This window comes from Protomyctophum parallelum (assembly GCF_964188405.1).
Source record: "Protomyctophum parallelum genome assembly, chromosome: 5".
Taxonomy (NCBI): domain Eukaryota; kingdom Metazoa; phylum Chordata; class Actinopteri; order Myctophiformes; family Myctophidae; genus Protomyctophum; species Protomyctophum parallelum.
This window is the reverse complement of record NC_139702.1, coordinates 8,915,363-8,930,724: the sequence shown is the minus strand read 5'-3', so window position 1 is coordinate 8,930,724 and position 15,362 is coordinate 8,915,363. Positions and strand designations below refer to the sequence as shown.

General features: G+C 42.4%; 2 protein-coding genes across 2 annotated transcripts; both read right to left on the bottom strand.

The window, feature by feature from the left end:
* Nucleotides 1-2,898: 2,898 nt before the first annotated feature.
* Nucleotides 2,899-5,520, bottom strand: LOC310859226 (annexin A5-like; the record flags this gene model as incomplete). Its single annotated transcript, XM_083765628.1, has 4 exons — nucleotides 2,899-2,961; nucleotides 3,395-3,517; nucleotides 5,258-5,316; nucleotides 5,400-5,520. The coding sequence occupies 4 exons, from the start codon at nucleotides 5,518-5,520 to the stop codon at nucleotides 2,899-2,901; spliced, it is 366 nt and encodes a 121-aa protein (XP_083621754.1).
* Nucleotides 5,521-5,956: 436 nt separating this feature from the next.
* On the bottom strand, nucleotides 5,957-13,307 carry LOC310859225 (annexin A5-like; the record flags this gene model as incomplete). The annotated part of the gene is made up of 9 exons (XM_083765627.1): nucleotides 5,957-6,091; nucleotides 6,954-7,004; nucleotides 7,125-7,204; nucleotides 7,909-8,037; nucleotides 9,023-9,113; nucleotides 11,135-11,248; nucleotides 12,002-12,096; nucleotides 12,273-12,366; nucleotides 13,296-13,307. The coding sequence occupies 9 exons, from the start codon at nucleotides 13,305-13,307 to the stop codon at nucleotides 5,957-5,959; spliced, it is 801 nt and encodes a 266-aa protein (XP_083621753.1).
* Between the last annotated feature and the right edge of the window lie 2,055 nt (nucleotides 13,308-15,362).

Here is a 15,362-nt window from a genome sequence, read left to right as displayed (position 1 = left end):
AACATGATGGTCTAAAATAAAGTTTTGCTTGTTAAAGAAAAGCTTGTGTACGTATTACCTGTATAAACATTATGGATTAGAGCAGAAAGCTCCTGAGGAAGGTTTAGCTGATGTTTGGTTTGTATTGTGAGTCTATCCAGCACCAGATTTAACACAAACTATACTTGACCTGAGTCTGCTCTGTACTTGGTCTGCACTTTTATTTTTCTCTACACTGTAGAGAGAAATGCATAGACTTTTCTGGTAACAAGACAACTCACCCCTTTTCCGTTTTCATCCCGGAATTTTCCCCAATGAGGGGTGGGAGAGGCTGGACGGCAGACAGCTGGACTTTGAATTTCACTAACTATAAACTTTCATGACAGCAGTATAAATATAATTTATGAAAAGCTACTACAGTGAAGTCTGTTAACAGAAGTTGTTGTAGTCTATGTGGGGATTATCTGACGAGGTACCATTTGAGTGTGCAAACCTTACATATACTAAATAATACTAAATTGTTTATAGGGTCAATATAAGTAAAATAATAGCCTTTCCACAGGAGTATCTTTTTTTATTTTTCCAAAAATAAACAGCCAATAGCATAATTATTACAAAGTTATCCCCCTCACTGGGGAAAATACCGGGAGGAAAAACGGGCACGCACCAGGGTGAGTTGTCCAGTATTCGACTTTGACGAAAATGGCAAATTCCAACTTTCAATGCTTTGTGAAAATTTAAAAAAGGTTGCTAGGGTCAAAGAGGTTAGAATATTTGCTCTAAGGGCCACAAGTGGATAAATGCAAAGATGAATTAGACCACTTGCAACAAGGTGCACTTAATAAACTTTAAAGCACAAACTTAAACTATATCAGGGGTGGGCAACCTTGACAATGGAGAGGGCCACTATATTTCCACACTCACTCCAGAGGGGCCACATTGCATATTACTGTCATAGAAAAAATAGCCGATCTACAAGTAGATGGGCTATTTTTGCTATATTTGAATTGAAATCCTGAATAATTGTTTTGTTATTTTTTAATTTGAATCCTGAAAAGCAACCTTTTTATTTATGCATTTAGTTATACTTATGTTAACTTTATGAACTAAATACAGATAGACTGAAGTAATTAAAGCGGGTCATGTTTGCATGTTTGGAATTGTAACAGCTGAAATAAATGATATCAATATTCTGATATTAACCTGAGGGCCACATTAAGTGAAGGTGAGGGCCGCTTGTGGCCCCCGGGCCGCCAGTTGCCCATGTATGAACTATATGGTGTTAATTTGGTGATTAAACTGTCCTATTTGAAACTTCATTTCAAAGATGTTCATTCACTACAAGAAGCCGCAATCCAAATGTGGGGCAAGGTGGCACAGTTGGTAGTGCTGTCGCCTCACAGCTAGAAGATCCTGGGTTCGATTCCCGCTGGGGACGCTGTGGGCACTGGCGGCGTGTTCCCTCCTCCGCGTCATCAGTGCCCATACCCGAGGCGGGGGTTGGCGATAGGGCCTTTGTGTGGAGTTTGCATGTTCTCCCCGTGTCCCCTAGGGTAGATAACCTCACAAAAACATGCCGTAATCCTGGTCTCTAAAACTACCTCCCCCTGGCCAGCCGGGGCGCCTGATGGAGGGGAAAGGAACTGGTCGGAATAACGTGTCCCTTCCACGCGCTACGTCCGGCCGGGGAAATTCCCCTCTGTCAGGTGAAAAGAAGCAGCTTGGACTCCTCATGCATAGAAGGAGGCATGAGGTCAGTCCGCTGCCCCCCCAGGTTGGCAGAGTAAGTGTAGCGCCCAGGATTACATTAGATAATTGGCACTGGGTGAAAAGAAAACTGGGTTACAAAATCGTGGGATAAAAATTTAAATAATAGCAATCCAAATGTGTTATCTAAGCTCTTTGCTTACAATGTCCTTCCAGTCAGTTAACTTATTCAAATATAATAAAGAAGTGATCGTGTTGTACGTGTCTTAGCAGGTAGCTAATGATAAGAGTCATGTTATGTGTACAATATGAGACATAAGTTGACAGGAGGGGAGGTAAAATGTGAGTGGACAAGAGCAGAGTGGAAGCAAGGAATCTCAATGGCCAACTGAACTTGTGATATTCATGTTTCTTTGCACCATGAACATGCAGTTTATTTGGTTTGAAATCAACCCTATTAAATGACCCCTGAATTGCCGGTGTTACTATGGAATTCAGCTTGAGAACCTGCAGCAAACCTACTGTAAATGGACTTCACACATGTGAATGGCTTGATATACTTAATTGTGTGACACTGGTGTGCAACTAAGGATGGATGTGGCTTGAATTGATGGTGCATAACTGCTACCGTACATCCTTGCATCCGACACCACTGAGCTCTGACATTTTTGGAAACGCCAGCATTGATCATTTATTTTGAGCTGGCCAGTGTGTTCACGTGTGACGATTGAGATGAAATATTTTTAACTCGGGCGTTTAGGCAAGTACGTTGTCAACTAGGAAAAAAGCCCAGTGGACACACACACAGTACTCGCCCCTAGTCGATAAAACAGGGCAAACAACTCTAAGCAGACAATAGAGACAAGAGTTAATTTGAACATTTATTGCTCCATACTAGTTTTGTCATACAACATGCATACAATGCACAATCATGTAATTCATTTTTAATACAAACATAGTCATATTAATAATAGTCTGACCCAAAGCTGCTTCAAAACGTGGATATGAAAACATTAGCTACCTTTGGAATGGCTTTAAAATGTTAAATTGCCCTCTGAACCATCTCTGGCTCACAGCTAAGCTTTGCTATAATGATTCCAGACTTTCTATTGGCTCACATTCAGAACTCAGTGAGTGATTGACAGCCCCAAAGGGCCACTGAGAGAGAAGAGCACTTCAGGTGTGGTCACTGTTGATTGTTCGTTGCCATGGTTACGGATCGTCACCGCCACAGAGAAGGAGCATGGTCTCACGGTAGTCACCAGAGGTATCTTCCTGTAACACGCACAACGCACACAGATTAACACAACAAATTGTAGCAGCCGATCTTTTATTAAGATCTGTAGGCCTACATGTTTTATATTGTGTGATTAATTAGCGTTAATTTGCGACTGCTGTGTCATGAGTACATCCACACAGAACGCAAATATAAGGGAAAAAAAGCAAGGTTGATTTTGGAATGGACGACCTTGCAGGCATATGCAAAGGCTAAAATGTCATTTAGATGGCATCTTATGTAGACATAGCATTCTATAGTGTCATTGTACAGATATTCTACTGTTAGGTTCTTAGCTTATTTATGATCCTTGATGACTTCCTACCTTATGTTGTTCTTGCTTACTGTATTACCCTGTGTTCTTGCTTGCTGTACACATACATGCACACCTCTGAGCTGTGTGTGTGTGTGTGTGTGTGTGCGCTCTCGTACATTGATCATGGAATGCAGGGAGCGGCCAAACATCCTCCTGAACTCGGTCCTGATGTCCAACAGGTCCACCTCGCTACGAGACACCATCACGCTGATGAGTGTCTGGTCCGTAGTACCCCAGCCCTGACACACAATCACAGTGGGTTTTAGTATTAAGTACATAAACATTATATGACTTATTATTAACATTGTTTGCAGTTTTTTATAAGATGTTTTACTTTCTGCGAGTCAACGTTATAATAGTTAACCAAAAACTAGAATTAAAAAAAACATTTTAGTTAACTGAAACTAATAAAAACTAAAAATAAATTAAAAAACGATAAACTGAAACTGTATTGTGTGTCCTCAAAACTAACTGAAATTATAGACAAAATACCCTTAGTTTTTATCAATATTTATATTCCTTTCGTAATATAATCCTCTTAAATTCATTCGATTAATTTCCTCATTTTCTCCAACAAGTTTTACGGAAGTTTTCAGCACCGTACGGCAGCACGCAGCCACGCTAACCCTATGACCCTAACCCACAAATAAACCAAAGTACGAAAAAACTAAACTAAAACAGACAGTGGGGAAAATGCACACAGTAAATGTGATGTTTATGTATGTGGGGTAGTATGTGGTTTGCGGATAAATTGTGGAGGAGGGGATGGGTGGGTTGTAGGGTAGGTAGTATGTATGAACTTGTAAAGAAATATGTATATTGTGTTAGAGTCTGGTGAAGAGGATTTTATCCTGTGCCAGAAACGTTTTCAATTAAAGGTTTTATGACATAATTTTAATTTATTTTTCTTTTTCCTTTTAGGTTTTATGACCTCAATTACACCCAAAAAACCTGAACTTTGAACATTCAGTGGATTTTCTGTGGTCTGAAGTTTTCTTTGGGGTTTGGAGCTACAATGAAAACAGGCAACACAGTGAAACAGTGACATCTGCTGGCAAATCCCATTGACATATATGGGATTTGCAGTAAGTGATGTCACTTACTGCCGGCAAATCAGAGCACCTGTTTGAGCCAGAAAACCCCAGATCACAGAATCTACTGAATGTTAAAAGTTCATGTTTTTTGGGTGCAATTGAGATTAGAAAACCTAAAAATAAGAACAATTCCCAAACCTTTTTTTTAATGTAAAAATCCCTTTAAAGTCAATAAATGTTCCGTCCGGCCTGAAGTCTAGCAGGGGGCAGACATACTGCTAAAGGCATTGTGCATGGTTGCACCGGTCCTGAACCATTTAGCTATCGGTGTCGCCCAGTTGATACACCCTTTGGTTGTAACGGCAATAGCAAGTGTGATGAACAAGATTGTAAATGTTCAGGGCCTTGCAAACGGGAGCGATAAAAAGCGCCTATAGTTAATTTTCAATGAGACCTGCGTGTTTGCTCTGAGAAGTCTCGGTGTGACAACGCAAGCGTATTTACACGCGGTCCTGTGGATTTGTTGCGCGCATGCTCGTTTCGTGCACACGCCCGCGACTCACAAGACCTGGATTCGGTTTAGCTTTTCTTTACGCTTGCGTTGTCGCGCCCCTCTTGAGCAGACCCGTCGTTGATCCAGGCAACAACGTGTGCGTTTACTGCGTTCCTCGCTCCCCGCTTTTGGGCAGGAACCCCTTTGTGTTTTAAACCTCGTTATAATTTAGCCATTGAAGAATAGCAGATCTACAAGCTCATAGCGAGCCACGAGTGGCGCCCTACGAGCTTGTAGGTCTGCTATTTTTGAAAAATCGTGAAAATATTTATAGTATATAATATTTAGAAGATTTTCTTTTAATTTCGAGGTCAGGCCAAAATGGGTTAATACAGTTTTATGTTGATCTGGGTTTGACGTATTCATATAGTAGTTGTATCTTGTATACCTACCTCCATGGCATAATACAGAGTCTCAGCGAAATAGGCGGGAACATTCCTAGCACACTTCACTATGGGAGACAAGCAGAAAAACATTGGTACGGTACAAGTGACGAGCTGTGTGTGTGTGTGTGCGTGTGTGTGTGTTCCATACCCACGGCCAGTAGAAGGTCCTCCAGGTCTCCAGACGTCTCGCTCCTAATGACCTCCTCCATTTCAAAACCTGACAGCTCCTTGTACTTATCAAACACTGTGCACACACAGGAAATTAACATCGTTCCCATGAGGTAAATATTTAAAGATGACAAAACATGGCACTCAAATTGTGCCACAGACCCGGTGTCACCACCAAAGCCGCGCCACTTTTTGGGGACATTCCTTGAGTTTATATCATTTGATAGCACTATCCAATATTATTTCATTATTATATATCCGACAACCTGGAAATATTCTGAGCATTTCCATACAGAATTGATAATGTTTCGATAAGTATTCGTTGAGAACGAGAGATTTGTTTAACTCCAGCGTATCTGTTCAGACCGGCTGAGGTCACGTCAGATTGCTATCGCATTCCGTGCGTCTTGTTCTTTCTTTGAATTAACTGTTCCTCTGTATTTATTGATTGATGGATAAATAGATTAGATGCATTGTTTACATTAAAAAGACAAAGATTAAAGAAATGCTCTGAATAGTTCAATGTTAGCAATATAATCAGAAAAGAGATACGCACGTGAGCGCACACGCACACACACCTTTCCTCAGATGTTCGGGGCTCCGGTTGCCCAGGATTTTGTTGAACTCCGTTTCATCAGTACCAAACCGCTTCTCCCCTGCCTTATACAGAGACTGAAAGCACAGAGACACACTTACTGTACACTAGTATTACACACCACATACAATGACAATACTGTAGTATCTAGTCTACATTTTGTGGACTAGGTGTGGTAACACTTTATCTCCACTAGTCTACGCCAAATCCTCATTTTACAGTAAAAATACATACCCAAACTACCCAAACTTCTAATAACACATTCAAATGTCCACCTCAAACGTGTACACACACACAATGTGTGTAAAATCCATAAACGCTGCTGACAATCTGCTGACATGTGCGTGCGCACGCACATGTCAGCAGGAGATTAGCCAATCAAACGAGTAAATGAACGGGAACAACAAGACATGGGTATGCCACCCAGGGGTTGACACTAAGGTCTCAGAGGCACTTGCCCATCAGGCAAGTACAGGTCATGTTCAACTTGACCAACAGGTCTTGCCCAGAAAGTTAATCGTCGATTATAAAAGTATAAGTAAAGTTTTCTACTACTACTGTATTACTGTTCAATTTAACACTTTTTGACTTTCTGGGGCTGTGCGATAAAAATAAATGCCTCAATTTGTATGCCAAATCCTCCACATAGCTATGAATATGGTTCACTTATAATTTGTGTAGCAACAGTGAAAACAGCACATAGGTAAACAGTGCTCTTAATTCTACAGACCAGAAGACAGAACGCTATGGCCACGTTCAGGTTTTTAGACGGATATTTTTAGACAGATACCCCTAGTATCAAACCCCTAGCTGCCACCCACTGGAAATCGTGGGACTACAGTTATACACGGAGCCTGTTTTTCTGTTTGCAGGTACAGTAGGAAGCTGGGGAGGTTATTATGTCCTTGATCTGTAAAACCATACCGGCATCTCGCTCACCTTAGCGTCAGGTTCTATTTTTTCTTCCTGAATGTCCTTCTCCCTGTTGCCCTGAGGACGGATAGAAGATTACTGTGAGAGGAGACGAGAGGGGGAGATGAGAGGAGAGAGATGAGGAGAGGAGAGTTACAGGAGGAGAGGAGAGGAGGTAAGGGAGGAGAAGAGACTCACTTGAAGCAGAATGACCAGCAATCTTTTGAAGTGACCAGAGGTGTCGTCAGAAATGTCGTCCTCCAGGTTGTCGTTGTACGCTGAGAGACACAGACACACACAAACCAGGCTTTTAGTTTAGACCTACATGCACAACTTTATATTCACAATGTGTGAACGATACCTTTTCTTCCGTGTGGGAGAGAAAATTGCACTTGAGCCAGACTGGGTGTGTAAAGCACATTGAATTGCCTTGTAATAAATAATACATTATATTTATTATTTGTTTCAAAATGTTAAGTGTTACATTTGAAACAAATCTGAAAGTGCTACAAAGCAGAAGAATACAAATAAAAAGGGAAAAGATAAGAATAAAAACAATTAATGCATTATGTAAACACCTAAGCATAAAAAAAAAAAGCACACAGGGCATTAAAAAGGTCCAGCTAGGAAAATGCCTTGTTAAAAAGGAAGGTCCCCTTATAAAGCGTCCACGGACTGTGGTGCTCTCAGATGGTCGAGGAGGGCATTCCACAGCCGAGGAGCAGCTGAGCAGAAGGCCCCCATGGTGCGGAGCTTAGTCTTTTTGCATTAAAGTGTGTTTGAAGTCCCAGAGCGGAGGGAGCGGGTGGAGGTTCAATGAGTTCCTTTAGCGTTGCTGTGGATGCACTGATGGGTGAGGAGGCAGACCTTGTATTCTATCCTGAAGGAGACGGGAAGCCAGTGAAGGGAATGGAGTATGGGTGTGATACGTTCATGTTTTCGCACTCTCATCAGGATCCTAGCAGCACTGTTCTGAATGTACGCGAGCTTCTGGATGCTCCTGCTAGGGATCCCGATGAGAATGCAGTAGTCGAGCCTTGAGGAGACAAAGGCGTGAACGAGGTTTTGTTATATGGGAGTCGAAGGTCAGGTGGGGTGAGAGGTGGAGGTCCTGGGTGGAGAAGGTGATGCTGGTTATTGGGGATGATTTGGCCTTCTCGTCGAAATGTGACTCATATGAGAGTGTAAGGAGGTGACATAAATAGTTGTAGGCTGTACCTGAGGTAATGCCAGCTTGCCCACCGGCTAGAGCGCTCTCCATTCTTAATTCATGCCTCGTCATGCCTCATCTCCATTTCATAATACAACTCATTCATGTGATTCCGAGGGTGAGGGAGACCGCTTGCATCCCAGATGCCTTTCTGATGGGTTTGATTGGCTGTCATTGTTCATACAATCACTGTGAAATTGATCCAAGCGATATCGTTCACAACAGTCATTGTCAATGTGGTGTGGACTCTGCCTCACCTTTTTGAACGTCATTGAAACCAATATCTGACATTCTACCACAGGTTGTTTCGAGGAAGCAATCTGATTGGTTGAAATAGCCTTCTAAGTGGGTTAAACCAGCACTATTCACTACCTAATCAAAACAAAGAATTCAGCTGCTCTGTTCTCCCAGAGCGCTAGCAAACTCGGTGGCTAGGCTAGCTAGTTTCTTGGGACATTTGTGGTCGTATAGTGACTACATCTGTCATTAAAATAAAATATTCTTTCAGCGATTCTTAGTTTTAAGGGTAACTGTGGTAGAATTGCAATATTACACTCGAGGGTGTGGTTTAACGTGATTATTGCCACTTCAGTGATGCTTGCGGAACTCGACTTGGTCTCGTTCCTGACCGCATCCCTCTCGTGTAATATTGCTTAAGTGACACCCACTCTACATCGTTAGTGAATGAACATTATACTTGCTTGTATCTTTCTGCATTCTTAAGCCTGATGAATCATTATCAGACTCAGACAATGGTGTTATTTCTGAACTGTTGCTCTGGGACTTAGCCTCATTGTTACTTAGAATGTAGGTATTTGATCTCTAGGAATCGATTAGAACACATTGATCAATAAGCATATCGAGTGTGTGTGTGTGTGTGTGTTACCCTCTTTGTAGGCAGCCACGATGTCTTTGACCTGATCTGGTGTTCTGGAGGCCAGGATCTCCACCAGAACCTTCTCATCTGTCCCCCAATACTGCAAGACAGTCACTTCATAAAGTACCCTACCCAAAATCATGGGTGGGGTCCAAAGATATGACACCACTAGTCAAGATACTTCTATTTTGCATCCGTTTAGAAAATATACTTTAATTCATTTTCAGAATATTGGTATGCCCTCCTTTTGCACAATGCATTGGAGCTGGCATACATGTACTCTGATGATCTGATGATGAACTAATGATGATCTGATGATCCATGCATGATTTGATAATGGGCCAAAGAGCTTCTTTTGACGTCACAAGATGCTTTCTCAGTGTCCAAGAGCTCCCAATAAATGTTCCATGGGGATGAGGTTGAGGTCAGGTGACTGTGGAGGGAAGTTCATGTCCAGCGCAAAACGTTATATTGTGACGCTTTGGAGAGATTCAGTATGCTGCATTGTGCATTGATCACTACCGTTTAGACAGCAGCGACGCACGTTGTCCGACATTACAAACCCCAACACTAAATCTAACCCTAACTCTAACCCTAAGCTCAGTCTTAACCAGCCATGTAAGTCCCCTAACCTCATATCAGTTTTAACCAGCCATCTAAATCCCCTAACCTCATATCAGTTTTAACCAGCCACGTAGTCAGTTGACAATGTGCGTCTCATCGCTGTTAGCCGTGATCATGATACTGAGATCCGGTAGCCGCGTCTGCTCTGATTAAACGTGATTCAGTCCCTTTCAATGCATTGATGGCATTCGAAACGGGTGCACCAGTCCACGGACTCCTCTTGTCGTCTTAGGTCTTGCTTTCTCCGTCTACGAGAGCCACCATGCGTTCAGTGCGATTATAAGAAACTGGATCAGTTGTAATGTATACAAAGCATTTGATCAGGCAGATCAAATGTGACCACACCCAAAGATCAATACACGAAGCACAAGCTTCGTACCGAAAATAGCAAATCCAAGCTTTTAATGATCTGCTATTTTCTGTGCTTGCAACAAAGCATAAATCAAGCTTTAGTTCCCTGAGAAGAAAAAAAGCAATTCCATCAAAGATACTGAATTAGCTAAATAAAGACTCCAATCAGCAAAAAAATACTGTCAAAAGAAGGCTGTCTTGTAGTGGAGGGGAATCCCGTCCAAATGCTCCAACAACGGCAATTCACAGTGGAAAGAATCCCATTTAATAAAGAATTTAAGAATCCAAGGAGACAAACTGGAGAGAAAATGACATTCACATAATGATGAATTGCATTTTTATAGTGCTTTTCCAAGAGCTCACACCGTGAGCTTGCCACTCATTGAAGTCCCACATGGATGGATAATGACCCCTTTGCAAATACTACTTGAAAACCTAACGTCACCTGACCTAAATGCTGCATTTTGCCTCTATCCAATGCACATTACATTCACACACAGACGGCAGAGGGAACAGACCTGCTCACCAGGAGCAGTTAGGGGTTCAGTGTGTTGCTTGATTGAAAATACATTCAGAAGGATAGAGTCACAAGAAAGCCGGCAGGCTTGTTTCCGTTGTGGTCCTCTTGGGGAAAGGGGATGCTCAAGGACATTTCGACACTAACGCAGGGGGATGGAACCAGGAACCTTCTGCTTCTGGAGTGGCTGCCCTACCTCCTGAGCCACCGCTGCTCCCTCAAACCCACTGACTGTTTATCGGAAACTGAGAAAGCTTTGAAGCATCCTGTGACGTCACAAGAAGCCATTTGGAACCTTGTCAAATCATGCAGGGATCATCAGGTTTAATAGTCTATTCCAGCTCTGCATGCTCTCATTACAGCAAAAAGAAATATTTTAAACAATGCATTACATTGAACTGAAATTTTCCATGAGGCCAATAAAGGTCTATTTGCATTAATTGAAACAAATGCTACAGTGTGCCTGTGTGTTTGTGAGTAAGTGAGTGTCCCCCTACAAACATGTACAATACGATTCACATATCCAGTCTGAAGAAACCACCAAGTCAATTCTTGCAAACTTACATGGCCAATAAACGTGATTCTGATTTGACAGATCTTATCAAATGCTGCACCTAAAACTGCAGTACCTTAATGGCATTACGGATTAAGGTGACATCTAGGTTGAGAGGTGTGGTCATCAGTGCAACGATGAGGGTCGCGAACTCCCCCCCCAACTCAGACTTCAGGTCATCGATCAGATCCTGAGAGAGAAAGAGGGAGAGAGAGGGGTGTGTACTTAGTTATTGAGTATATTTCATATTACAGCTTTTATACTGAACAGCTACGAGGATAACTCCAAAAGGTGGAGAAAAGATGCTCAGCAGACTAAAACAAAGAAGAATGGAGCTTTTTGTGAAGTTCGTAGACTAGCTATTTTCAGTGTGCCTCGTTGGAATCTGGCGCGCAACCAAGTTAGTTTAAATAAGTCAGTCTAAATCATCTGAGCCAAAGATGTGTGTGTGCACGTGCGTGTGTGTTGGAGGGATTGGGGCAAACACATCAGGGGGGGCACGTAACTTTGGGAAAGTGTCATAGTAGCTTGTTTACAACTGATTAGTCAACACTAGTTTTATTTCTAAGTCTACTTACAGGACATTAACATCACATTTGACACTTGAGTTCCTTTTGAATGCCTGTCAGATTTCTTTGCCTTGCATGCCTTTGATCTACGCACAGAAAACATTTTGACGACGTATGGGCATCGGTTGTGTGCCTCCCTGATTATTAATAACATCTAACATGTAAACACAACATGAACATAGTACTCTTATACATAGCGCATTCTATCCGAGAAATATTTGAGTTAAAAAAAAAGAAAGAAACAAAATTATTGGTTCAAGCCCATTGATTAAGATTCGAGTGCCAACCCTAACGAACCCCGAATGTTCGGGGACAGCCTGTGTGTGTGTGTGTGTGTGTGTGTGTGTGTGTGTGTGTGTGTGTGTGTCCCCTACTTTTCCAAGCTGGGTCTTGTAGGCCTCCTTGATCTTCTGTCTCTGGTCGTTGCTGCGGGCCGTCAACAGCTGCAAGATGGCGTCCTCGTCCGTCCCTGCGGCAGTGACCAGTCATGGTTACGCAACCGAGCCCGCCAGTGTTTATCAACGTTAACATTCCCACAAGATGCAGCCATTATTACACACAGGCAGGTGAGCTCACAGGATATTTAGATTTCCTCCACGCAGACACACACACACACACACACACACACACACACACACATCTCACCCCATATTATCATGGCCTTGTGCAGCTTGTCGGCATCGACTATGGCGGAATTGTTGGTGTAGTTGGCACTGGCTTCAATGGTCCCTCTGCTGGCCTGGTTACAAAAACAACAACGTACATGAGCAGAGGAAGAAGAGAGAGGAGGTGACGGTGTTGTTTGAAATGTCATCGAACCCATACATAGATTACAAAAACAACAACAACCAGGTTCCCCAGAGTCTGTATGGGTGTATTGCAGGGTAGTAATCACACTCGTCATGCAGTGGGAGAAGATCTAAATGTGACCTCCCAGATGACAGGATGCTTTGTTGGGTTTAAATGATAACCTTGGCAGTGCTGTTTGCACTCACTGAGTAAACACAGCTGTGGCCGTATAGCCAGTGGCAAGGTACGACAGGGGCACGTGAATTTGAATAAGGCAGCAGCGTTTTTATGGCGGATACAACTTTACGGTCCGGAAACAACTTTAGTACTACTGCTGCTATAATTTTCTGGTAAAAATGCTTAATAGAATATTAGGTAAAAAATTATGTTTTCCTGTGAAAGATAATTTCAAAGGTTTTTCTTTTAAATAACATGGTATGAAGTTTCCTCTTTGCAGATGTGTGTAAAATGAAGAAGCATCCGTTGGCTGGGCCTTATCAATCCTTGGAGACACTGACTGTAATTATAACCTAATTACCTTGATGTAGATAAAGCGGTCATACTGAGTGACACATGCATGCACACACACACACAGAGAGAGAGAGAGAGGCAGACACGCACAAACAATTTCCCCCTACCCTCATTCCATGAACAACAGACATGTCACGTCCTGGGTCTGTTCCCTGCACTTTCCCTGTTTGGCCACTAGGCTGTGCATGCTCAACCCTTCTCCCCTGGTCCACAGGTGCGAGCTGTTGGCCAAATGACCTAGTTGGCCAGAGCCTATTTTGAGTGCAGCTCTCTGTGTTGGTTCATTGTATATTCAGGGTGCTCGTTTCAAGGTCCCCGTGTTGCGTTTATTCGCCCTGTGAGGTGTACCTCGTGTTGCATTACGATTTAAATTTAGTAATGTATTCGTTATCCTGTCCCCTTGGTCTCATGCTTTGAAATGAATTCTGCATTTGTAGGGTCCAAAACACCTGGCAGGCTGGCACCCATACTATACCCAGCATCTGTACACAACAGGATCAATATACTGTAGCTAGAGAGTACAATTTATTTAAAATTACAATTAAGACAGCACACTAATCCAGACAGAGGGACTTGAGTAGGATAAAGTGCCATGGATGACTCTTAGTGTAGGCTGTTGTAGTCAGCTGTCTAATGTTGAAATGCTTCTGCAATGTCCTGTTGCAACATACAGTGGATCTGTCATGGATGTAGACAGAGTCCAACCCAAGTGCAAGAGTAACTTGCAAGAATAGATCGAGTAACAAACAAGAATAGATGTTAAGTATTTAATAAAGAATAAGGCAGATCTTACACTTACGTAGGCAGGAATCAGGCAAATGCAAAATGACAATGTGGTCAAAACAGGAATCCACAGACAGGCCATGATATCAAACTATGAACTGACAATGAGAGTTTGTAGAGTCCAGTTTTATAGGAGCAGGTTGATTGGCAAAGTGTTCACAGGTTGGCTGACGAGGGAGTTGAAGACAGGTGTGTAAATGGGACTGCAGTGAGTGGCCATGCTGGAGTCACAGGCCTAATCCCAATTGCCTCCCTCAAGCCCTGAGCCAGTGAGCCCTGGACCCTCATTGACTTTAATGACGTCAGCTGTAAGTGCTTGAGGGTGAGAGGCTGCAAGGGCTCCAAATTGTTGTGAAAGAAATGGGACAGCACTTTGAAGATGAGTCCGCCATTCATGACACTTTGCATCACTTTATACAAAGAAACTGTCCTCATTCACAGCCAGTGCCTACCTACATGCTTGGCCTATTTATACATGTCTATCATGTCTATTTTAGTATTTAAGATGATCGTTTTATTATTAGTTTAATAAATACACTTTCCTGTGTGATATGAGTTGTAATATTCATATATAATAATATGCATTATACATTTCATTTCCATATTCTTTTACTTTGCTCATTAGTCATTTCTCATCATATTTCCCTTAATATTATTATTGTTATTAAATATACAGCCTATATCCTTCCATTCCGTCTCCTTTTGAGAACAGTGAGAAAGCACTATTGTGTTTGTTGACATTCTAATCGCGATACATAACTAATTTGCATACCTAAATGAGGATCCCCCTCATTCCACTGGTAACGCTATGAACTGTGGGTAATTTATTTGCCAAAGTCAGCCTAAAGTCAGCATCGACGCTGACTTTGGCAAAGGGCACATAAAGGGGCGGGGCTGAGCCATAGGCGGAGCTTGAAGTTGACGCCTGGGGGTGCGACTGCTTGGCCAACGACACCCGCGCGCACGCTTTTTTTTTTACCTTTATTTTATTATTTTAGCGTTTTTACAATGCCCTAACCCCTAAAAATGAGTTATTTAGGTAGTACAGCAGCTCACACACATACACACATGCACTACAGCCATACAGCGAGTCATCATATCATGATAAGAGAGATGATTACAAACTACAGTCAGAAGTTAAGTTTAAAAAAAAAAAAAAACTTTTTTTTTTTTTTTGCCAGGGGGTGCAGTGCACCCCCTGAACCCCCGCAAGTTCCGCCCATGGGCTGAGCCCTCACTGACTTACCGATTTCAAATGGGACATCCCTCAAGCCCTCGCAGACTTCACATGAACGCGCAGCTAAGTCAGTGAGGGCTCATTGAGTCAGCAAGGGAGTGGATTGGGATTGGGCCACAGACTGAGGGAGAGAGAGACTGTGACAGGATCCTGCACATCCATTTCCTCTCTTTAAACTACTTTAAACTAATCGCTCTGCACCAAATCTCTATTATTGGCAGAATAGGGATGCTAGGTTGTAAGTGGTTAATGCTGCAACTCCTATCAAAACAAATGTCTTCTATGAACCTCATACGTCGTTGCTGTTACAATTTTTTTTTTTTACAGGGGTCAGTTCTGGAGAACCTGCAGCAAACCAACTAAACACAAAAAGGTGAATGGCTTGATATACTTCA